Source organism: Amphiprion ocellaris, chromosome 21 (genome assembly GCF_022539595.1).
Source record: "Amphiprion ocellaris isolate individual 3 ecotype Okinawa chromosome 21, ASM2253959v1, whole genome shotgun sequence".
Classification (NCBI taxonomy): domain Eukaryota; kingdom Metazoa; phylum Chordata; class Actinopteri; family Pomacentridae; genus Amphiprion; species Amphiprion ocellaris.
This window is the reverse complement of record NC_072786.1, coordinates 27,371,305-27,397,543: the sequence shown is the minus strand read 5'-3', so window position 1 is coordinate 27,397,543 and position 26,239 is coordinate 27,371,305. Positions and strand designations below refer to the sequence as shown.

Here is a 26,239-nt window from a genome sequence, read left to right as displayed (position 1 = left end):
CTTGTTCTTTAGTTTCATTCCCAAGATGAAAATGTCGACACTTTCTGACCTCTTCTCCATTTAGGCTTTGGATAAACTCAACAGGTCTATTTGAAGACGCTCGTCTAATCTTTCCAACCTCTGTTTTTCTCTGCCGCCCTCAGAATCACAGAAAGGAACCAAAGTTAGAAGTTCAGAAAGCAGCAGATAAAATGTGGCTCCATCTGAAATATTCTGCTGCTGAGGCAGGAACTGGAAGTTTACAGAAGAGTACGGAAAATAATAAATACACTGTTGACTTCACCTGTCCTAGTAGTAGGCAGTAGTAGTAGGATTAGTAGTTGTAGGAGTAGTAGTATTAGGAGTAGAAGTAGAACTAGTACTAGGAATAGTAGGAGTAGGAATAGGATTAGCAGTAGGAGGAGGAGTAGAAGTAGGAGGAGGTGAGGAGGAGTAATACGAGTAGAAGAAGTAGAAGCAGTCCGTATAGGAGTAGTACAAGGAGTAGTAGGAGTAGTAGTTGTACAAGGAGTATTAAGGGGAGTAGCAGTAAGAGTAGGAGAAGCACTAGTAGAAGTAGTACAAAGAGTAGTAGAAATCGTAGTGGAAGTAAAAGAAGTACTAGTAGAATAGTACAAGGAGTAGTACAAGGAATAATAATAGTAGTAGGAATAGTAGTCATATTAGTAGGAGTATTGATAGGAGTAAGTAGTAGTAGTAGTAGTAGTAGTAGTAGTAGCAGCAGAGTAGTAGTACTAGCAGCAGTAACAATACTGTTACTGCTGCTAGTACTACTATTAGAAGTAATAGTAATAGTAGTACTAGCAGCAGTAACAGTATTAGTACTGTTACTGCTGCTAATACTACAATTAGAAGTAATAGTAATAGTAGTACTAGCAGCAGTAACAGTATTAGTACTGTTACTGCTGCTAGTACTACAATTAGAAGTAATAGTAATAGTAGTACTAGCAGCAGTAACAGTATTAGTACTGTTACTGCTGCTAGTACTACTATTAGAAGTAATAGTAATAGTAGTACTAGCAGCAGTAACAGTATTAGTACTGTTACTGCTGCTAGTACTACTATTAGAAGTAATAGTAATAGTAGTACTAGCAGCAGTAACAGTATTAGTACTGTTACTGCTGCTAGTACTACTATTAGAAGTAATAGTAATAGTAGTACTAGCAGCAGTAACAGTACTCGTACTGTGCAGCAGATAAAATATTCCTCTGAAGCAGCTCTTCCATGCCTTTGTAGAACTTTTTTTAAAGCTCAGATCGAATCATCGCCACACAAACAATTAACCTCCAACAGAAAACACCACAGCGTCCCACCACAGGAGCTCACGTGCGCTCTCACGTGCGCAGCAGAACCACAGAGCACATGGAGCTCAGAGACTCACCATGAAAACAAACGGCAGCAGTGTGGCTGCAGATGCTAATACAGATGTGGTGACCAGGCTGAGACCCGAAGCGACCCGAGGACGTAAACACTGATCCACCGTCCGGTAGCGAGCTGCCGCTTCACCTCACAGACGCTCCTTTTATTCTGTCATCCGGTAAATTAGAATCAGAAAACTTTCAGGTTCAGCTGCTTTGTCAACATCACTTGGTGCAGTATTTGGTGAAACTGCAAAAAATATTGCAGCTTCACTAAAAAAAAAAAAAAAAAAAAAAAAAAAAAGTAACGTAAAAATAAAACTTATGAAAATAATGTCACAAATCTGTAAAAAATAATGACATTTTGATTGACTCAAACAGTAAAAAAAATATTTTGCTATCATGCAAAAAAGGGGGAAAATACGTTAAAATATGTTAGGACAATGTAAAGTAAAAAAACTGTAAAAATGATTAAAATAATAGAAAATATTTACAAAATAATGTAATATTGACTGATTTAAACATAGCAAAATGATGCCATCTTGCAAAAAGAGGGGAAATACATTAAAATGTTTGAATAGTGTAAACTTAAAAAAAACAACGGCAACTATCTGTAAAATAGTGGCATTTTGACTTATTAAAATAGTAAAAAAAAAAGTAATTTTACCGTCACAAGTTGTAAAAGAAGAGATTACTATTTATAAAAATACAGATTTTAGCTGTGGACGTCATTTACAGTTTTAGCCTGTTTGTGTAAATTAGAATAACAACTTTTCTGCTAACTTAAAAACAGTTAAAAAAAAAAAGGAAATTTTTTCAGTCAAACGTTGTAAGAGAACAAATTACTATTTATAAAAATACAGAATTTTACCAGCAGTAAAAAAAGATTTTCTATTATTTTACAGATTTCCCCACTTTTGTTAAATTACATAAAACTAGTAAAATCATTTAAATCTGTATATATATATATATATATATATATATATATATATATATATATATATATATATATATATATATATATATATATATATATATATATATATATATATATATATATATATATATATATATATATATATAATTATTTAATTATAATTTCTATTTAAAATACACATATATATTTTTACAGATTATTAGATAATATTACATATATTACATATTTTTTCCACCATTTTTTACAGTGTTAAATATTGTAGTTGTTGAGCTGAACCTCAGGACATGGGACCTAAATACTACACTTCCCAGAATCCACCAGCAGCAGCTAAGAGGTGCTTGACACCTGATCAGTCATCACTGACTTAGACTGACTTAGAGCACCTGGGAAGGACTAGGGGAAGCTCAGTCATTCAGTGGAACAATCTTCAGAGGAGATCCAAGTCCACTCATGGATTCATGGTTGGTGAAAGGTTTATCTGCTTTCTTGGTGTTCTGAAATGTTTCTTAATATGGTCAAGTTTATGCTAACTGCTGTGTGACTGGTTAATGAAAGCTGCAGCATTTACTTGATTGATTTTATGTCAAATGAGCTGAATTAAGATATTTCATTTTTAGTTTAAGTAAAGTAAAAATATAGAATATATATATGTTCTGTTAAATGTTAACTTTACTAAACTTTGCTAAAATGTTGATTATTTGTTATTCAATTTAAAAGGCTTAAAATGTTGACAATAAAAATGATTCTTTATGTGCTTTAAAAGGCTTAAGTGATTGATTCATTTAAATGGTTAATATGCAACTTTTTGGTTCTGTGTTTGATGATGTAAACTTTGTTTCTGTCTTTAAAGGTTTACAACCTATTGCAACAATGTGACCAACCAACTAAAAGGAAAATAAAAGTTTGAGTTGGAAACTTGAATTGAGTTGTCCACGTGTCCTTTGAACGGAAAGAGAGGTGGACTTGACAGTAGTATTCCACGGTTTTAAATGTACTTTTTTCCACCCTTGCTGCAATATTTTTATTGTATTTTTTTAAAACAGATTTTTGATTTTTTCATTTCTTTTCATAGATTCTTTGCTTTTTACCCTATGGGGTTGTGGCTTCCTGGGGTTTTGATGAATTTTTAATATAGAATAAAGTGATTATGACAGAAAATTACAGTTTTAAGCTTACATTTGGACAATTTTCCAGATAGAACAGCATTAGTAGTTCAAGGAGTGTTGGAAAGTTGAAAATCAGGCTTAGTTTTTACAGTTTCTGGCTCTTATAAACTGTGTAATTTTGACGATTCTTAAAAAAAGATAACATTATTTTGGACCCACCAGTTGACTGGCATTCAGAGGGTTACAAAACTTGAGTGACAATTCATCTTTTATTGTAAAAAAGTTACATTTCTGTCAATTTGATAATTAATAACAGATTTAAAGGTTAGAAGAAGTTCTGTCCTTGAAATAATCGCAGTATGCTGCATCATACACTGCAGGATTTATTGCTTTAGTGAATAAAAATACCACTCAGTCTGTTTCTTTGCAGCATGTTTAGGTCTTTATATACTCAGTAGAGTATGTAAAAGTCACATCCAATAAAATATGAACTCACCAAGTTATCTACAAGCCCTTTCTGAGAAAAGCAAAGTTTCTTCCAACATTCCACTACTGACCCCAAAAGTTTGGGGTCGCTTAAAAATGTCCTTATTTTTGAAAGAAAAGCATTTTTTTCCAGTGAAGATAGCATTAAATGAATGATAAATCCAGTGTAGACATTGTTAATGTGGTAAATGACTATTCTAGCTGGAAACAGCTGATTTTTAATGGAATATCTCCATAGAGGTACAGAGGAACATTTCCAGCAACCATCACTCCTGTGTTCTAATGCTACATTGTGTTAGCTAATGGTGTTGAAAGGCTCATTGATGGTTAGAAGACCCTTGTGCAGTTATGTTAGTACATGGATAAAAGTGGGAGTTTTACTGGAAAACATGAAGTTGTCTGGATGACCCCAAACTTTTGAACGGTAGCTTATATTTTATGCAGAAAAACCTCAAATCAAAATCTCCATTTCTAAGATACAAGAAACTCATCTGATCTTTCAGAATCCACCTGTCTGTTTTTCACTCATCTATTTTGTTTTTCAGATCTGTTTGGGTTCATACTGTCCTGTACAGAACCACAACCCAGACCGGAGAAGCCGTTAAAGCCCTTCCTCTCTCTGCCCAGCGTCTTGGCGAGGATCTGGCGGCGAGGATCTGGCAGCGAGGCGAGGCGAGGCGGGGCGCGGCTCGGTGTTTTTGGCCGGTTGAGTCACGACCACAGGGGACTGAGCGGAGGCCTGGCAGGGCGAGCGGAGGCCTCCACTTCAAACGGCGTGCGGTGGCGAGCAGAGCCGGGATCCACCCTGCTGATTTATTAGGATACGGAGTCGCAGAGCAGCAGGCTGGAGCTGCCGCTGGAACACTGAGGTGTTGTTCTGCACTTTGACTGAGCAGCTGTCTGGACAGTGTAGCCGGCTGCATGGGAAAGTTCACCCAGCAGAACATGTGAAAATGATGGTGCAGCGGCAGAGCTGCTACGCTTTCCTGGGAAAACAACTCCAGCTTTTAGATAGCAGCGTCTTGCACTCCTCCCTGTTGGTACATTAATCACTTTTATGATCCTCTTCTGCCACTTTTTTTGCTCACGTCATGTGTTATCCTGCATAATTTCATCATTAAAACCAATGTTTTCTCTCCTGCAAAGTGTCAGAACATTACTGTGTCAGGTCCTGTCTTCTGTGCTTCATGTTCTTAATGTTTCAGACTCAAATTAAGACACAGAACGGCTGATGTTATTGGACTACATTAATCATGCTCTGAGGCATTAATCTGTACAAATACACCATTTTTCATGCATGTTTTTATGCATAATCTTGAATCTTTTACCAATGAAATCCAAACTATCAGTGAAATGAATGTAGTTCAGTTAAAACTACAGTATTTGCCTCTTAAATATTAATTGTCTGAACATCAAAACTTGTCAGTCGGTTTCAATTCAATTTTATTTATGTAGCGCAGATTCACAATATACACGACTGATCAAAAGTTTGGAGTCACCCAGGCAATTTCATGTTTTCCATGTTTTCCAAGTTCTTGAATGATTGCTAATTTTGGTGAGCCCTGACATTTCTATAAATTTTCTGATAGTTTAACGATTGGGTAGCAAGTGACTGACTGGACTCCTGAGACTCTGACACTAGATATAATATTTATTTTTTAATGAAATACTTACACTACTGTTCAAAAGTTTGGGGTCACTAAGACAATTCCATGTTTTCCATGAAAACTCCCACTTTTCTCCATGTGCTAACATAACTGCACAAGGGTTTTCTAATCATCAATGAGCCTTTCAACACCATTAATTAACACAATGTAGCATTAGAACACAGGAGTGATGGTTGCTGGAAATGTTCCTCTGTACCTCTATGGAGATATTCCATTAAAAATCAGCTGTTTCCAGCTGCAATAGTCATTTACCACATTAACAATGTCTACACTGGATTTATCATTAACTAAATGTTATCTTCATTGGAAAAAAATGGTTTTCTTTCAAAAATAAGGACATTGCTAAGAGACCCAAACTTTTGAACAATAGTGTAAATGTCACATTGCAACAATTAAAAACAGCTCTTCATGTGCCACTCTATCATGCTACCTCTGGTCTTTTCTCCCTATAACTTTATGAGTGCAATAACAGAAATGTAGCACTAATATTCTGTATAATGTAGTGTAATATTTTTGGGTACGATGAGCTAAAAATAAGAGATGATATAATTATGGAAAATACTGTTAGACTGAAGACCAGAATTAAAACATGTACTGAAAACATAACGGTGTAAATTTAAGGTATTATAACATATACTGGAATAATATGTATGAAATACATCACAAAACAATAAAGGTAAGATGTGGAGCAAAAAATCATATATATATATATGTGTGTGTGTGTGTGTGTGTGTGTGTGTGTATACACACACACATATATATATATTACACTATTATTTTGAGCTTTTGAGCTTTTGAGCTTTATTGTACCTTTGTGCTTTTTCAATGCCTCATTTGTATCTAAGATGTGAATTTCCCCCATAAAGGCAGAGTTTATCTTATTCTATTTGCACCACACCGGTCCTGGAACTTTTTGATCGACCATACTTTCAAGTCGTGCTACTTTGCCGTCCTGTCATTTGTCATTAAACTGTGCTTGTGGTGTCACGTCGTTGCACATCGTCTTACATAACGGCACCTCCATTATCTGCACACTTTACTTGTGAAGCTGAGTTTGCTGGAGATTAAAAGCAGCTGCAGTAAATTGTTAATGATGCACCTCTGAGCAGCTCATTACTTTTCATTAGGGAGAGGTGTCACGGCTGTTTGTCTTTTGTCTCGAACAATACAGCAGATTCCCACCGCCATGGACAGACAGCTCTTCCCTGTCGCGGTTAATTAAATTCCAGAAAGAGATGCGGCCGCATGGAGGAGGAACATTTCTACTCCACTGTGTCACCGGTTTCTCTGTCCAAACAGCGAGAACATCCCCAGGGGAGCTGCTAGATATTTCCTGAGATAGAACGAGTTTAAAAACGGAGGCTGCTGACCTCACCCACCCAGCAGATAGACAGAGGACTGATGTCATGTTTCAGCCTAAAATGGGAATGTCAGACGCACCAGACCAGCCTGTTTCCTCAGATTTGAAACATAGGAAGCTGCTCTAAAAACAAAACCGATGCAACCGTTTGTCTCCTGATTCAGTTTAATCTTTAACCCTCTGAACCACAAAACCCACGGGCAGGTTTAAAAGGAATATTGTCTTTAAAAAAACACCAAATTGACACAATTCATCAGGGTCAGAAACTGTAAAAACAGAAACAATTGTTGGTTTTCAATAAGTTATGTGAATTTAAGTAGTACAGATTCAACTTGCAATACATTCTCAATAAACTGGCACTAAATTATTAACTCTCTAAACCACAAAACACTTGCAGCACACACTTTATTTCTAAAATAACCCTACACCATTTATGACAGCAACAAGCTGTAAAAACAGAGGAATTGTACAGATTTTGAATTTTTCAAATATTCTTGAGCCAGTTATCTGTGACATTCTGTTTCACTGGGAAAATTAACCAAATCTAAGCTTAAAATTGTGATATTTCACTGAAATTACGATTCTACGTGTCTCGTTTAAAAATTTGCCAAAACTAGATTCCAGATTCTGCAAAAACCAAAAAAATCTACGTTTCTCAGACTAATCATAAAACCATTACTGACTCAGCTGTGACCAAGAGTCCCACAATGAAAGTTAATCAACTATTCGACTGAACTGCAGGCCGTGTATTTATACAGAGCAGACAATTAAGGAAACAAATTAAAAATGTGAGAAGTTAAATATCTATAGCATGTGGAGTCACCATTATTTCCCATTACTGTTAACATCTGTAGGCACATGGAAGAGGATCTGACATGGTGATTCCAGGTTTTTTCATTTTTTGAGTTAAATAATTAAAAAAAGCCTTTTTCATGGTTTATGGCATTCTAACTGTATCATCCTGCACAAAAGACAAGTTTAAGTTCTTTCTCTTTCTAGTCATGGTTGTTCTGTTTCCATAGAGGTGCAGGAGTTTATATTGCAGAGAAAAATGAGCCCACAGTGAGTAAAATGTAACAGGAACAGAAAATGTCTTCAGAGTTGACATGAGTTGGGTCATAACACAAAAATATTCCTAACGTGGGGCTCTGCAGAAATATTTGTGAATAATTGGTTGATATAACACATTTTTATTGGAATACATTAAACAAAAAGTGCTTTAGAATCAACAGTGGTGTGTAATTCATTTGTTTTCCAAAATAAGACTGATATTTATCAATCTTAAGAATATGTTAACACTTAATTTAATGTATTTGATAGTAATAATTTAGGCCAAACCTGCAGAATGAAACTCTTAAAAAACTTTCTGATGTGTTAGTTTATTGAAGGTGTTTGATTTTAGCAATTCAGAAAAATCTGTAACTTACCAGTGTTTCACCACAAGTCCTATAATGAAAATGTCTGTAAATTTACTGTTTTTGTGCTACATTTAAATCAAGTCATTTTACTTTAATTTTGCAGATTTGGCCAGTAGTTTGAGCATGTTTTTTACAGTGTCCACTGATGAGCGTCACAATAAAAACTCTGACTAGAGCAGCTTCAGCTCATGTTGCATGATGTGACGTGATTCAGCCTAGAATGTATGTATTTAGCATCTTTAACCGAGGCAGCGTTACTGCTGTGCTCATGCAGTCGGGGGAATGAAACCCCAAACCTCCGACCAGATTGGTTGTGTCAGGTCGTGCCACCGCAATTTCATTTGTCTACAAACTGCAGGACAAGTCCGACGCCAAACTTTGCCCGTGGACTCAAATAAACAGGCTGTGTTAGCAGAAACAGTGACTCAGACTCTCGGAGCTGTTTTGGTCCTGCTGCCTGTTTGGTCTACGGGATAATCGTTCTTTCAAGGGTCCGATGATCATGTGCAATCAAAGTCTGGCTACACCCTTCCCTGCAGACTTCACTGTGATAGGAAGTATTATCAGGAGGAATAGACACTGAATCCAAGGTAGCGTTTACACTGATTGGTGTTCGGACGTGCAAATCTACAAAAAGCTGCCCTGAGCATCCAGAACATCTGGAGAACCTTTAATATGAAGCCCTGCGGCATTCGAGGGAACATTTCAGATACATATTTGGTGTTTTGTGTTCCAAAATGCGCTAAAAGTGCAAAATATTCTGTGTATTTTACTGGCAGCAAATTCTTCCACAAGCTGTAATCTCAGCATTTGAAAACACACTGACCTCGATGATATAGTCGTTGCCGTCTTTTCCGTGGACGGCTTTCACAGCACAGACGTCAAGGCTGCCAAACATCTCGGCACAGGAGTCCACCCACATCCGATATCTGGAACAGAGTCACACCAATAACTGATAAACCAGTAACTAAACCAACAATCATCTCTAGAAGGATGGATTTGGGTTTAGAGGACTCGCAGTACAAGTAGCCCTGGAGCAGGTTTTGGCTGTTTTCTGTTCCTGTCACATTTTTACTCACTGTGGGCTCATTTTTCTCCAGAATTTAAAGTCCAGCACCTCTATGGAAACAGAACAACCATGACTAGAAGCAGAGAGAGCTAAGAAATCTCTCTTGTGCAGTATGACATAGTTATAATGCCATAAATCATGGAAAAAGGAAACAAACAATAGCTGAATTTGCTTGTACTATTTTCTGTACAAAAATTAAAGTAAAATTTTTTTCCAGAACACCCACAGGTGCTTCCAACAGTGGAAAAAAAATGCTGATTCTACATACTATATATAAGTTAAAATTTGCATTTTTAATTTGTTAGGAGACCATATTTTTTCTACTATCTTTTCTGTGAAACTCAGTTTAGTCCTAAAGAAATCCTTGAATTTTTTTGATGTAAATATTGCTTGTAACTGAGTCACTAATGTCTTTACGGTTGTGCAGAAAAGCATAGAATTTTTAGCTTTTTACAGAATCCGGTTAGAGCACACAATGTATTTTTAGCAAATTTTTAAACGTGTCCAGTATAATCAAGTGGTTTTGCTGAAATATCACATCTTCAGGCTTAGATTTGGTTAGGATTACTGGCTAAATGGCACAGTGCAAATGAGTATTTCAAAAACTGTTGGAAAGTTCAAAATCTGATGATTCTTTCAGTTTTTACAGTTTGTTTCTGATAAATTTGACAATTTTGGTTTTTTTTGAGATCCAGGTTTCCTTTTAAAAATGCAGGTGGGTTTTGGGGTTCAGAGGGTTCAAAAAAACATTTGTTGAAGTTTGAGACAATTTCACTTTCAGATTTGTGCTCAAAAGTTGGTTCAGTGTGTGTTTCACTGAAGACCCCTTTGTTTCAGGTATGAATCATGAAAAAAATACCAAATCATGCAAACAGATTTTCATTTCCCAGAAAGCCTCTGAGTCAGCGTACCTGTCAGTCATGGCGATCTGTTCCAACATGGCTGAACCTGTGTTTGCCTTCCAGTTACCAGAAATGGACGTTCTCCTGAAAAATTAGAACAAACAAATAAGCATCAGGATATGAATCAACCTGCCTCTGGACAACATGAAAGTCACTCACAACATCTGAAGAGAAAGCCTCAAAGGAGAATCTATCGTCTGTTCATCAGTGACCACGAACACCGTCTGCACCTCCATGTTTGTGTCAGAGCCGATTAAACACATTTCTCATGGTGAGGCCGTGGGAAAGCAAGATGAGATGGCTGGGCAAGTGTTTAGATACAGAGACCTGAAAATGATTAAGAGGATGTTTACTCAGATTCTTCGTCACTAAATGCTCGGCGGCGCGACGTCTCTTGATTCCAAATGAGTGTTTAAAGAAGGAGTTAGACCATGAAAGTGCAGAAACTGATGCTGAAAACGGGAGCAGAAATCTAAGAAGAGAGCTTTAGTGTAACTGTGTGTGTGTTTAATTAGGGGTGGGGCTAAATATTACAGCAGTAGTATCCTATTACTTCCCCCTGCAATACATTATTGACAAAACTGGCATCAAATTTCTCTATTTTTATCTCATTGAACATCAAAACCTGCCAACAGGTTTGAAAGGTATACAGTTTGAGCATTTATCAGACCCAGAACCTGTAAAGACAGAAGGAATTGTTGGATTTTCAACTTTACGAAGGCCCTTGAACTACTCACTGCTGACTCTTCACTTTATCCTACATCTTCTTTAAAAATTTCCTAAAAATAAAGAGTTTGCATTAACCAGACTGTGTGAAGAAGTAAAAATTCTGCTCATGTCAACGCAACTGTGAAGTCATTAGTGACTCAGCTGTGATCAACAGCTATGAGACAAAAATTCTAGGATTTTTCACCTGAACTGCAGGCAGTGTTTACACAGAGCCGATAGGCACAGCACTACAGATGAGTGGTTTAAAGACCAATGGAAAGGTGAAAACAAACACATTCATAGTTTTTTCTTCCAGGATACAATATACCAAAGCTTTATATGACCTTTAACATGATATTTTATGAATGCACTGACTTTCCTGATAACTAATTTACCTGACTGTCAAATCCTTCAACTAAAATGGTCACATCAAATTCAAGAAGCTGCTTCATGGCTGTAAAACACACCTGCAATTCCACTGGTGGCCACTAGAGTCTAAAAATCCCTTGCTTCAACTGAAAATGCATCAAGTTCTCATGAAAAATACTGAGCAATATTTCTATTTCAATGAGTCACTATGGTTTCAATCACTAAATTCATGCTAACAAGTTGACCTGTGGTCATATTGGAGATTATTCTTGTTCTCACAGGATGGCATTTTGCAATATTTTGTTAAATTTTTAAATATGATTCTGTCCCCCTAAATTTCTTATGTGAAAATGCTGAAAACGTGACAGATAGTGGATCCAAACAGGAGCTTCGTAGGCAGCTTCACTCCATCTGTGACAGCCTGTAAAAGCACTTGTTAACCTCCACACACTCTGACTTTGTAATCAACCGAATGCCGGCCGGTGGCAGTCTTACATGTAGGCCTTGTAGTTGTTGCCGATCTTCTGGATGCGGATGTCGTACTTGGACTGGATGTAGGGCTCGGTGGTGGCGTAGGTTCCGGCCAGCGCCACTACGCTGGTGATGTCCTGAAAGTCCTGTTGGTTTTCCACTTTAATCTGCAGGAGAGACGCCACTTGTTAGCGAGCGGCTAATTACAAAGCATGCCGTTAAAGCTGGCAGCGGCCGCTCAGGATCCCACAGGAATCTCACACTTGTACACAGGCCGGGATAATGAAGGGTCCCTGGATGGAAACACTGCCAGCGGCGGCTTTGAACTACGTCATCTCACTCCCATGAAGTTATTAGACAGTAAACTACAGACGGAGGGGAAATTACGCAATGGCTGCCCGGCAACACAAAACACATCCGTCGCATAAATTTTAAGCAACTTTTTTTCACCGTAGCCTTTAGATAATGAGGTAACAACAGGTGTGACTGCGTAAGGCTGACACAAATATTTACCCCTCAGAGGTACTTCAGGGGCAAATATTTGTCAGAACTTAAGACCTTCATTTACTTTGATCTACAACACTTCTTGTTTATTCAAAGAGGAGTCACGTGTCAGTTAAAAAAGCTTTAGTCTGATTTGTTTTTTCTTTGGATGACGTTTCTACACATGGTTTCTTTTCAACCCTCTGAACTCAAAACTTCATGGCAATGTTCTCTTTAAAAACTAATGCCAAAATTACACCATTTGTCAAAGCCAGAAATCATAAAAACAGGAAGAATTGCAATATTTTTAAGTTTCCAATGGTCCTTGAAGTACTCATCGTTGACGTCTGTTGGACAATGAAACCAAACCAAAGCTTAGAATCAGGCTATCTTTTCAAATTTGCATCATTTTACATGTAAGATCACTAAAATATGAGCATTTATCGAAAAAAAATGTTCTAAGTACTAAGTGCTGTGGTGGCCTCCCAAAGCACTACTTTGGGAGGAAGAAACCTTTAATCTCATAACTTCCTGGTTAAAAAGCACTATTTGGGTAGAATAAACCTTTAAAACTATGAATAATTATTTAAACTACTATTTTCGCGAAATACACTTTTAAAACTACAAGTACTTGGACAGAAAATAGCATTTTGGTTGAAATAAATCTTTCAAACCATAACTTGTTAGTTTGAAAACACTGTTAGAGAGGAATAAACATGAAAAACTAGACGTATTTGGGCAGACTTTCCGATGGTCCTTGAACTACTAATCGTTGACATCTGTTGGACAACTTAACCAAACCAAAACTTAAAATCAGGATATTTCTTCAGAATTGTGCTATTTTACACGTACGATTGCTAAAATATGAGCATTTATCAGTGCTAGAAAATGTTAGAACAGTCGGAACTGTTGGATTTTTAACTTTCTGATGGTTCTTGAACTGCTCATATGTGATGTACTGCTCTGTTAGAAAACTTAACGAAGTCAAAGCTTAAAAATCAGGATATTTAATCAATATTGCCTTACTTTACATATATGACCACATTTTTCACAGCCAGAAACTGTTAAAATGGAGAAAGTTGTTGGATTTTTGACTTTCCAACATTCCATGAACTACGTGTAATTCTATCCAGAAAATTAGCCCAACCTAAATTTTGGTTAATTTCTAAGGAAAAAATACTTTCTTAAAAATCGCTTTACTCTATGTGTCATTTTTAATTAAAAAATCCAAAAATAGATCCTTTGCACTAACCAGATTCTATAAAAGACAAAAAAAAATTTTGCACATCCAGGTGTGGCGCCATGATTGACTCCACTGAACAGTCATGTGACAGAAATTCAACACCTTTTCAGCTGAACTGCAGGCAACAGATAAGAGACGAATACGGAAACTAAATAAAAATGTAAGTAATAAAATATATACAGCATGTAGAGTCATCATTTGTGTTTTCCAGTATTGGTAACACCAGTGGCCATTTGGGAAAAATGCTTCACATGTTGATTACTTTTTTCCCCCCAGTGGCTGGAAAATGAAAAATCTTAAAAATTCTACTTCTAGTCATGGCTGTGCTGTTTCCATCGATGTATAGGACGTTATATTAGAGTGAACAATAAGCCCACAGTGAGTAAAAATGTGACGGGAGCAAAAAACGGCTTGGAATTCAGAGGGTTAATTAAGTTAATGCAAAGATTTATAAGGTGTATTCCATCAGGTCGTGGGAAATGGTTCATCTCGGCAGACAAACCCGTCAATGGACAGCTTTAATGTACGGCTAACTGTCAGTGATCGATGTCTGAGATGCTAAAATGATTCAGTCCAGAGCTTCCAGTCACTCATCAACCATATTCCTCACTGGTATCATCACAGAGGAAATAGTGGGAACAGCGACATGCCATCGTGAAAAAAGACAAACCAGATAAGAAAAACCGAAGATCCTGTTTCATCCTCTGGGGTTTGAACTCTTCACTTAATTGCGGAATAGAAAACTGATCCAAACCAGGTTTTATGTCCTTTTTCTGCATTGTGCCACAAAGTCTGATTGTGTAGAACGTGAGTAAATACTGTCTCGCCTCCAGGTCAACACACAGACAATCCAGAATCTGTTATGGTTGTTGCTGTCAGACAGATACTTTGTGTCTGTCTCTCTGTTAATGTGCTTTAAGGACGGGATAAAGGAGGTTTTGGAGTTTTGAAGATGGAGTGGAAACCCAAGACACAGGACACTTGCGTCAACATGTGACAGTTTGTGAAACAGTTTCACAGCACGTTTACAAGGATTCCACTTTCAGAGCACTTTCACATACAAACAAATCCTCCAAACCGCTGAGAAAGACACACAAATTATCTGGGTGGAACAAAGAAATCCCTTTTAAAAATGATGCAACCTTCACCAGAAAATGAAGAAGAGAACTGATTGTAGGAAAACAAATAAAGGGAAACTTAGCAAGAGTGAGAATGGCAGAGAAACAATAAATGTAGGGTTGAATTTTTAAAAGAAGGCAGAGTACCTTTGATGGTTTATGTGGTTCAGTAAACAGTGTTGACACTTTGAAGGGTAAAAACATGAATGTGCTTGTGGAAACACGACTAAATCAGTTAAGTTTCTAAAATGAGCTCAGAAGAAAGACGAGCAAATATCTTCAAGTACATGAAGTACACGTCAGATGAATTTAAATTTAAAGGTGCAAATGGACTTTACTTATTTATCATCTGAAACCCAAAAGCAAGTTCTACAAAGAAGATTTTGGCTAAATTTTGAGAATTTTGTGTTTTCAGATGTGGGAATTTTTGTGTTTTCAACCCCAAAAAGAAGCATTTAAAGGGTGAAAGAGACATTAAACCTCTGAATTGGCTTCCCAGATAAGACGTGTATAAATAAGCAGTTAAAGCCATAACTTGGTAGTAAAAGTAATAAGTAGGTGGAATAAACTCAAAATTATAAGAAAAGTACAATTTTATTTGGAAAAAAATTTAATTCCATAATGTACTAGTTATTAGACAGTCCTATTTGAATGGAATACAGTGACAGTTTTAAATAGAAGCTCTGGAAAGAAAATAGTATTTTAGGTGGAAAAAAAAACTTTAGAACTATGTCATTTGAAGAAAGTAGTTCTTTCAATGGAATAAATCTTTAAAATTATAAATATTATGGTAGAAAGCACTACTTTGGGAGGAATAAAGCTTTATAAGTATAACTAGTTATTTAGAAACTACTGTAGTATAGTATAGTATAGAATAGTACAGTACAGTACAGTATAGTATAGTATAGTACAGTACAGTATAGTATAGTACAGTACAGTACAGTACAGTATAGTATAGTAGAAACTACGATACTACTACCAGACAGAAACTAGTACTTCGGTTGGAATTAACCTTTAAAAGTATAACTAGTTAGTTTGAAAGTGCTATTTGTGTGGGAAAAAAACACTTTAAAACTACAAGTACTTAGACAGAAAACAGTATTTTGGGTGGAATAAGTTTTTGAAAACTATAAGTACTTGGCCACAAAGCACTATTTTGGGTGAAATGAATCTTTAAAACCATAAACTGTTAGTTAGAAAGTAGTATTTGGGTGGAATAGACTTTTGAAACAAGTGCTAGGACATAAAGTGGTATTTTGATTGAAATAAACTTTTGAAACCATAATTTGTGAGTTTAAACCTACTGTTTGGGTGGAATAAACATTTAAAACAAGTACTTGTCTGCAAAACTAGTTGTAAGGATGCAAATCTGAATCTTTACAACTACAAGTACTTTGACATAAAGTAGTATTTTGGGTGGAATAAACCTTTGAAACCATACTTTGTTAGTCATAAAATAATATCTGGGTGGAATCGACTTTTAAAAGTGCAAGCAGTCACACAGGAAATAGCATTTTGGTTAGAATAAGCTTTCAAAACCATAACTTGTTAGTTTAAAACTACTGGTGGAGCAAACTTTTAAAACTATCAGTACTTGGACAGAAAGTACTGTTTTGGGGTGGAACGAATCTTTACAACTACAAGTACTTGGACAGAAACTAATATTTTTGCATGGAGCAAACCTTTAAAACTATTGTTTGTTGCTAAAAAAAGTACAATTTTATTGGAAAAGACTCTTCAAACCTTAAATACTTGGACAGAAAATAGTTTGTCATGTGTATTATTGTCCATCCTCGATGGATGGATGGATGGATGGATGGATGGATGGATGGATGGATGGATGGATGGATATAGACGTATGTGAATGAAGGCATTCAGGTCACTTCTTTCATACTGTGAGTGTCGCAAAATGTCTCAACCTTCAAATCCAAGCACTGAACCTTTTCCCATTTACAGCGAGCAGGCAGAAGAAGAAACAACACAACCAACCGAATGAAGGGATGTGAGTCACAGTTCACGTCATGGCTGAGGAGGTAGAACCTGATAGCGAGCAGCAGGTCCAGCTCTGAGCTGTAAGCACCAAAACCCGTCCAGAGAATTACACAATTCCTCTGAGGAACCAAACCAACCACAATGATCCAAGCAGAAGCAGAAGGTAAGCCAGAGAAGGTGAAACACTGGCATGGAGGAAGAAGAACGGCGCCCGGTGGAAAAAGTCACGTCATGCTGGTCAACATTCAGACAAGATGACACACTTACAACAAAACAGAGGTTCACTGGTGCAAAAAAGGCAATGGGAAAACTGGGTAAAGAGCTGCTACTGGTGTCAACAATCAGATGGAAAAAGGTCGAATGAGCAGCTACATTTAGAGACTACTGAGTCAGAAATATGCAAATAACATCCAGGTAACATCACCATGCTAATACAGGTGTATTGTTAGCATTTGTTAGCTCTTTTACTGATCTCAGAACTTACAGTAACATCGCACTGCTTATGGCAACCTTAGGATGAAAACTACATTAAGAAACAAGAAAACACTGTGCCTGACTTTACTGTAAAATAACTACCAACGAAACCATGGAGGTTTCTCAACATGCATTCTTGTTAGGGATGTTTCCATTTATTTTTTTTTCCTGATCGAATTCAAGTTGCTTAGAAAATTGTGCCTGCCACTACAAACTCCTAATCTGATATTATGTTCCAAAATATTACACACTTCAAGTACGATTAAGTTATTAAAATCAATCCAGTTTATGTGCTAGAGAACTGAAATGACGAAAAAAGACGGCAAAATCCGGCATTCCCTACATGCATGTCAGAACATTAGCTGTAGTACCCCATTGTGCCACCAGGTGGAGCCTCTTATTGTTTAATACTGTAGTGACCCCAGGAGGTGGTCAGTCGGACCAAGAGCCGTTCAACTTGGCAAGCAGAGAGCACTGTGGGAGTTTAGCTAGCAAGGGGCACCATGACAGAGACTTCTGTGTAGCTGAACACCATCCGACCCGAACTACTGCATTTAAATGAATGTGTCTGGATGCTTGTTTTCTCATTCTCACATGGGTGTGACGGCAGATATCAACAAAAGACCGGGCTAAGAAAAAAGCTGATGCCAATAAGTTAAAAAATATCACGATCGGCCATTATCCTGATCCTTGACATCGGCTCAGGATATAGAAGACTTGTGTGAACTTGTTTTTTTTGCAGGTGAGAATTTAGTTATCTATTTTGCAATAATTGAAAAAAAAAAACAGGAATCCCTATGTGCAACATTTTCCAAGTGCCCATAGGTTTTAGCAATACTGTAAAAAACAGATGTCTGTACATACTATAGATATTTTACTACTTGCCTTTTTAATTTACTTCCATAATTGTTAATAATCTGCCCTGTGTAAACACAGCCTGCAGTTCAACCAAATCCAACTGAAAAGTTCCTGAATTTTTGTCACATGACTGTTGGTTACAGCTGAGTCACTAATGGCTCCTCAACTATGTTGAGGAATAAAGAATTTTGTAGTTTTTAGACAATCTAGAAAATTCTTGGCAAATTTTTAAATGCGATATGCTGAATAAAAATGATTTAGATTAAATATTATGTTTTTAAGCTTAGATTTGATTAATTCTTTTGACATGACGACACATCACAGATGAACAGTTCATGGACTGTTGGAATGTCGAGAAGTCTGCATTTTTTTCTGTTTTTGCAGTTTCTAGCTCTGATAAATGGTGTAATTTCAGCAGTTCTTTAAACATAACATGCCTTTCACACCCACCGCTGGGTTTCAAACTTAACTTTGAGGGTTACGTTGTGGTCGCTTTGACATAATATTATTAATAGTCTTTGTTCTACTTAAGTATTTCTATGTATTTCCAGTTACTGTCAAAAAAAGCAAAAGCAGAACAGCAGTGACCTAAATCCCACATGTTCCAGCCCACTCACAGCTCTGTGAGGTCTGAGGGGTTAAACGAGGTCCTGCTCTAGAAGTTCCTTCCAAGTTCCCCCTTTAGCATTATGGGAAATTCTATAGCATGTCTGGCTGCCGAACAGGAAACCAAGCCCATCCAGACAGACGAGGCCAACAGGCATTTAAAGAACTGCTGGAAGAGGAAGAATTCTGTAATGTCTTCAAATAAATAAATCATAAACACTGAACAAGTTCTGGTGGGGAAAAGGTCCACACTGCTCATTTCTCATGATGTAATCAGCAGAGACAAGCATCAGTCTACTACTGATGGTGAATGTAAGACTACCGGTTGACTGTACTCAGACTTTATCAGTCCTTTGGAACAATCTGCTCAGTGAAAGTAAACTCAGAGACACTTTTTAGCCTCATTACAACAGCGATTTTAGCCACGATGTCTGATTGTAGACCACAGAGAGACAACAAAGGTCTGTACAGACGGGAACAGATGGGGGTTTGGGTTTCCGGCCCTCATGTCTGAAGATACACACCAGTCGCGATAATATCATGTTTAAATTTGCATGACTGGAATCGAGACAAATCCATGTGTGAGCCTGATGTTGGTGGTAAAGAAGGAAATCTTAAGTCCATCGGTTCAGCTAAAAGACTTAAGGCTTAAGGTTTATTTATACAACATGTATTAAAACAGCATGAGTTGACCAAAATGCTGTTCATGAACATTAGACACCTGCTAAACAGTTCATTTCATTGAAATTTAAACTTCAGATTTAATCGAGAATACATCTGCAGCAGACTTTTGTAAACGTTTGATGGTGAAGTATCCCAGAATGCATTTTGCAACAATCAACAGGACTCATAAGATAAGTGTAGTTTTAAGTTTTCTTATGTTTTTAGTTGTTTAAACTTCAGGCCTGTCATGTTCATGTTGACAAGCAGAGAGAACTGTGGAAGTCTAGCCAGCAATGGGCACCATGACAGAGACTTCACGACATTTAATGCCATCCAGCCAGAGCAGCTGCATTTAAAATAATGTGTCTTGACGCAACTAATATTCTCTCATTCTGACAAGGATGTAATGGTAGATGTTAACAAAAGATTCACATCTGCTGTTAATCTGTGATATTAAAATGTTGTTTTAAGATTTAATGCCTATCCAAAGAACAATCTGGATTTAGGGTTAACATAATGTTTAAATTACTTTGGAGCAATTTAACCCCAAATCCAGGTTGTTTTCTGGAATTCAATTCAGTTCAGTTCCAGGTTTAGACACAATCAGGGTTTGCAACTCAGATATACGAGTAAAATTCATGTGTTTGACTGTATTTCGTTGAGGAACTCACCTTTCCCATGCCGGCGTGGGCGTGTCCCATCTTGACAACCACAGGATAGGTAGGAGTTGTAACCTGCAGACAAAAGAAATCACATTTTAACTGCAAAAATCAGAAACTTCTTTAGCCACCAACAAGGAGATTAAAGGTCAAACACAAACTTTTCACCATTGTTTTGGAAACAGCACAACCACGACTAGAAGGAGAGAGAACTCAGAAACATCTTCTGTGCTGTGTGAAACAGTTAGAATGCCATAAATCATAAAAAAAGAAACAAGAAAACCTCAACATGTCGACCATTTTTCAAGTGCCAGCAAGTGCTACAAAACTGGGGGAAAATTGGTGACTACATACTACAGATATTACACATTTAATGAAATATCCATTTGTTTCCATCCTGTCTGCTCTGTGTAAACACTGCCGACAGTTCAGCTAAAAAGATCCTGATTCTCTCCCCTGTGACTGTTGGTCGTAGCTGAAATACTGATGGTTCTCGGCTGCAATGAGGAGGTCAAAATTTTTTCCTTTTTTACAGAATCCGGTTCGTGCAATGGTAAATTTTTCATACATTTTGTTGTGATTTTGATGAAAGATCAAAATTTTAAGCTTGGAAGTGGATAATTTTCCATGGCATGTAACAGATGATTAGTTCAATGACCATTGAAAAGTTAAATGTCCAACGATTCTTAAGGTTTTTGTAGTTTGTTGCTCTGATAAAAGGTGTAATTTTGGCAATTTAAACCCACTGGTGGGTTTGGGATTCAAAGCGTTGGTATGAATCATATTCATGTTTTCTTTTTCTTTTTTCACCCAGTTATATTGTGGGCAAGGTGAGTTTATTTGTATAGCACAATTCATACACAAGGCAATTCAAAGTGCTTTACAATGGCAAAGAAATACATTCAGAAAATGATTTAAAAGTAGACATACATTAAAATCATAGAAATAAGACATAAAAGTAGACATTAAGATCAAAAAAGTACATTAAAAGTCAGAAAAGAGATCTAAGCATCTAAGAGAAAGCTGCAGTAAACAGTCTGGTTTTCAGGCCTGATTTAAAAGAGCCGACAGTTTGATCAGAACTCAGGTGTTCAGGAAGTTTGTTCCACAGGTGAGGAGCATCAGAGCTGAATGCTGCTTCACTAGTCTTGGTTCTGGTTCTGGTTCTGGTTCAGTAAACCTGTCCCTGATGACCTGAGTGCTCTGGATGCTTCACATGGAGATTATAAGTCCAGGATGTATTTAGGTCAGACCATTCAGGGCTTTGTGGTCCAGGAGTCAGATTTTGACCTCCATCCTTTGACTAACAGGAAGCCAGTGCAGTGATGTGATGACTGCTGTAATGCTCCACCACCATTACGACCTTTACTAACTGCTGGGCTGGTCCTCCCTTTACACCAGGAGACTCCAACACTGGCTTTTACTCATCTACCAGACCCTATCAGGGAAGACCTCAATACCTCTCCAACCTCCTCCACCCTCTATAACAACCACCAGCTGAGGTCCAGAGATCTTAACCCTCTCTATCCCCAGGGTTCACACTGTCTTTGGCTGGAATTCCTTTCGCTCTGCTGCAGCGATCGATTGGAATTCCCTCCAAAAATCTCTGAAACTGCCATCACTTCCATCACCTTACATTTTTAAACAGAAGCTGCAGCAGACCCTTGTTGACCACTGCACATGCTGAATGTTCACACTGAATTTATAGCATTAATTTAGGGTGTTTTTAATCTCTGTTCAGACACTTGTGTGTCATTTTTTGTATAAGTACTTGTTTATTTGTTATCTTTCTTCCTGCTGGGCCCTCTTGCCAGGTCATTGTTGTAAATGAGAAATTGTTCTCCACTGATCTTACCTGGTAAAATAAAAAATAAAATAAATAAATAAAAAATACATATGGTCCAGTTTCCTGGTGTTAGTTAGGACTCTGTGTTCTGGATCAGCTACAGCTGCTTGATCGACGTCTTGCAGATAAAATTGTTGTATTTTTGTGGAATTGTGCACAATCACAGTATCATTTTTGGCCACTGGGGACTCCAGAACTAAGATGGAAACGCAACAGCGATGTATCGTCAAGCTATAAAGTAATTTATGACTTCTTAGCAAACTGATGCTTTTTCAAACATCAAGCAGATATGGAGCAAAATCAGCTTTTGTTTGGTGTCACGTTTCTGGACTCCTGTTAAAAATAAATCCAATACTCACTCTAATTTAGCTCTGAGGGAAACACGGAGCTCTTTGTCAGCTTTTACATTGTGTTTGATGTATGTTGTGGGTTTATCACATTTATTTTTTACTGAAAACTGCAATTTGGTCAGTGCATTTTTAACATGTTTATTTTTGCTTCTTTAAAAAAAAGGCCAGTCCATTGAAAGAACAATGAAAAACAGGGATGTAACATTTCATTGGGGTCGGACTTGAAGCTACACAATCAAAGAAAGCATCAATATGCAGGAAAAGGACATCAGACTAAGTAGGGACGTTCAGAACTGTGCTCGTTCCTCTAAACATACATTAGACAGACATGTGGTAAACGTCACATTGAGACACGACCAAAAGCGGACAACTATTTCCTCTGCAGCTGATCGGATGTGTACACGAAGCGTCCACAACCAAAGCCTTGTAAAGAAGCTCACCGGCTCCTCTCATGCCATCCCACTGAGCCCAAGCTGCCCTGTTTAGGAGGCACGAGGAGAAGTCGGAAGAATGTCGGTTTATTACGCAAAAAGGTTCTGGGAAGCCGGGTGGAAGACCACATCTCACTGGGACGAAGCAGACGGACTGAAAACATGCCATTTCTCATAGTTTGTGGAGCTGCAGTGGATGAAACATCAACAGATTACTTCAAACCTCCCTGTGGTTTAAATGCCCCTTGATAAATCTACTGATACCGTTGTAAATGGGACGCAATCTAAAGAGGGACTTTTCCAGTTTCTGGAGCACTTTCCTCCACTCTGGTGTGAAATAGCTTTCAGGCAGCGAAGCCAAGTTACATAAAGGAGGCCTTTAGGTCGACTTCACTGCAACTGGGATGTTGAAATACAGATGTGCAAAATTATCCCAAATTTGCACTGAGCTTTGACCTACTATAATGTCTTCTGAACCCAGTTTCTGAAACCGATTCTCTAGACAGAGTCGATTTTCTCTAAATGCAGCAGTTTTCATATGATTTTTCACATGATGACATGAAATCTAAAGGAATATCCCTATTTTAGATCTCTATACATTGTACAAAGCTGGTTTCTGTTTAAATATGTATATTTATTCTTCAATTTATTATACAAGTGTTTTTTCAGCGTTACTATGAAATTATTGCATCATTATGTCCACTGTTTTTGGCTCCAGTCGTTGGTCAGCTGCAGCCAGTCAAGCTTTCAAAAGCATGAGAGAGCTTCAAATTACCAGAAAACAAAAAGTTGGTTTTTACACTCTTTGTAGTTTCCATCCCAATGCAGAAAACCTGAGGAGAAACAACATTTGACATCTGTTGACTTCTCTCCTGCTCTCTGTGCTCATTCATTCCATCGCAAATCATCCAAATTTTAGAACAATTTCTGCTTGATCTTTTCTGATTGCTTGAATTTTTCACAGCATAAAACATCAATATTTATAAAGATGTTTGTAACATTTTAGCGTAACTTTTTAAGATAATTTTTTTTAAAAAACCTGATGGTCGACCCACTTTCAGCACTTTTTTTTGAAATGGACATTTGAGGCTGTTTGTACAACAATATCTCAGGAACTATTCAAGGTAAAAACATGACATTTTCACAACATTTCTCATCTTTTTATTGATTCAGAATCTGCAATATTGAACAAGTAATCAGCACTGAATATGGGTGAGTTGTAGTATGAAAAAAAATTGAAGCTGTCATGAAAAGTCTCATATTTGAGCACAAATTAACTAAAAAAATGATAATGCAGACGTCAACTGGTGATGTTTCCTGAACCATGTATGATTGAATGTCACAATAATAAAAAGGAAAGCATACAAAATACTTTGTAATACGAAAAACCTGATCACAAAAATAAAAAAAATTTTCCACCATGTCAAAGAAAGTTAAATATTTTGAGGGAGTTGAACAAGTGATGCAAATAACAAGCTCTTTTTTGGATGAATTTTATCACTTTAACTACAGTTTTTCACTTCAATATGTAAACATTTGTTTACTTTTCATACTGTGCGGCATTATTTGTAGAAATAAAACTTAAATGTGATGGTCATTTTTCTTTTTTGGTGGAAAATTAATTGTCTGCACATTATTTCTACTTCTTAATCCCACTTTTGCACACTCGTGTTTCATATTTTCTTACTCAGGTTATTTCCAAGTGTGAAGTAGTAGACATCTTTTTGTTCAGTGTGTTTCCTAGCAGTTCAGATGTCTTTTAGATTCATCAACCAGTCGACAGAATAATAATCATTTTATGGCAGCTTTCGTGCCCCATCTGTGTTGTGTTCAAACAGAGCTGCACATTCTGTACTTTTAGAATCAAAACACAATGTTGGCAGCGATTATCTCTGCACACACCTACGTACGAACCCCCCAATTAAACATACACGGTAACCGAAGATGTTGAGGCCAACCGCTGCCTGGAAACATGCGATCAGACCTGTGAAGAGGACGCCAACGCCTCAACAGCTGCTTCAGCTTCATCCAGACCCTCCCTGATAGCTGACGGCTCGTCCTAACTGCTGTCGGCTCATTTGGAGCCCAGCCTCGATCTGACACCAGGCTGCTTGAGGGAGTAAAACTCTGACAGGTTCTGACAGAACAGACCCGGTCGACGCGCTGCCAAGATAAAGTGAAGCTCTAATTGTCTCCATTATCGTTTTACAAGAGCCAGAAGAGAGAAAAGGGAGGAGAGGCTGCAATGAGAAGTCCACTTTGTCATCCACTTCCAGGGGATTAACAGAATGTATGAAGTGTTCTGTGAACTCAGGCACCAAGAATGACTGCAAGGTTTCAATCATTAACCCCTTACTGAAGTCAGACTCAGGTTCTTCAGAAAAAGCCCTCAATTGGTTATCAACCAGCAGTTTTCATATTTAGTGGAGAACATCTGATTGAATCCTAAACTCACTGAAGAAAATGCACAATATTAACTGTCATTAACTTCAGGTATGAAATTACGTGCCACAATCCGTCACCATTTTGTTTGATTTTACACAGTTTGTACCTAAATAGAGCCATCAGTGGCACTGAAAAATCAACAAGCTGCATACGTTGTACAGAGCTGGAATAAGGTTCGCATATTCTTTTTATTACATAAGTGGGGCTATGCATGAAAAGAAGTCACCCTATATTGCTAAAAAACATTGTAATTTTACTGATTTTTTCCTTTAAACTTCACAATTTTTCCCCCACGTTTGAAATGCACAAAAACATAAATAAAATTACAAAAATAAACAGTGAATGTACATTTCGAATATATAAAAACACTAAATGATGTAAATAATCTTATTTTTTTAAATAAATACAAAAACATGTTTAAAATACGTTTGCCAATTTATCATAATTTTTAAAAATGTAATCAATAAGGTTAGGGCTAGTTTCACGCTGTAAATATAATTGTAAAGTTGAATGCAATTAGTGACAATGAACAGATTAAAGAAGAAGGACTGGTTTCGTTATTTTATGTAGATTTTTTTAAAAAATTGGAGACATTTTTCACAACAAAAATGTCTAAAAAAACATGTTTCAATCATTTATTATATCTATTAGCGCTAATAACCAGTGAAAATACATTTTTTCATAATGTACATAATTTTTCATCTTATCGTTTAACCTATTTATCTGTTTATTATAGGTAATTCCTTGTTTTCACATATGTAAATATGTTTTATTCAACATTACCAAACAGAAATTACATATGATTTAGTGTAAAATTAATGCTAGAAAATGTAGTTTAACTATGGAAAATTATTGTATTTTTACAAGATGATTAATTTCTGTTATTTTCCGGTACTTATTCATTTATTTTGGTACCTATGCTGCTGGAAATTACTTTTTTTTTTTTAAACTTTTTCACGACTTTCACTCTTGTCATTTGCACATAAAACTTGGGCAGCAGCTCAATAAGGAACATCTTTTATCCCTGTGCTTTGTCTTTATTCTTCTGTGGGTAAATTCCTGCTGTTCCATCCCACACCATCCTTTGCCGTCACTTCTATTGTTCCCTCAGTGACAGAATTCATTCTTAAAAACTCCCATTGCCATATTTGGCCATTCATCTCTGCAGATCTGCTGTTGCACGATCAAACACGTCCTCATCACTCCAACATGTTCAGGAG

General features: G+C 37.0%; 1 protein-coding gene across 1 annotated transcript in view; it reads right to left on the bottom strand.

Moving 5' to 3' along the window:
* Positions 1 to 26,239, bottom strand: part of LOC111587810 (synapsin-3-like) — a 155,175-nt gene that overhangs the window by 9,259 nt on the left and 119,677 nt on the right. Inside the window, exons 7-10 of the mRNA XM_055006377.1 lie at positions 19,960 to 20,022; positions 11,876 to 12,018; positions 10,313 to 10,387; positions 9,159 to 9,261 (exon numbers count right to left, since the gene is read on the bottom strand). Of these exons, the coding sequence (XP_054862352.1) occupies positions 9,159 to 9,261; positions 10,313 to 10,387; positions 11,876 to 12,018; positions 19,960 to 20,022 (384 nt within the window). The remainder of the gene's footprint in view (positions 1 to 9,158; positions 9,262 to 10,312; positions 10,388 to 11,875; positions 12,019 to 19,959; positions 20,023 to 26,239) is intronic.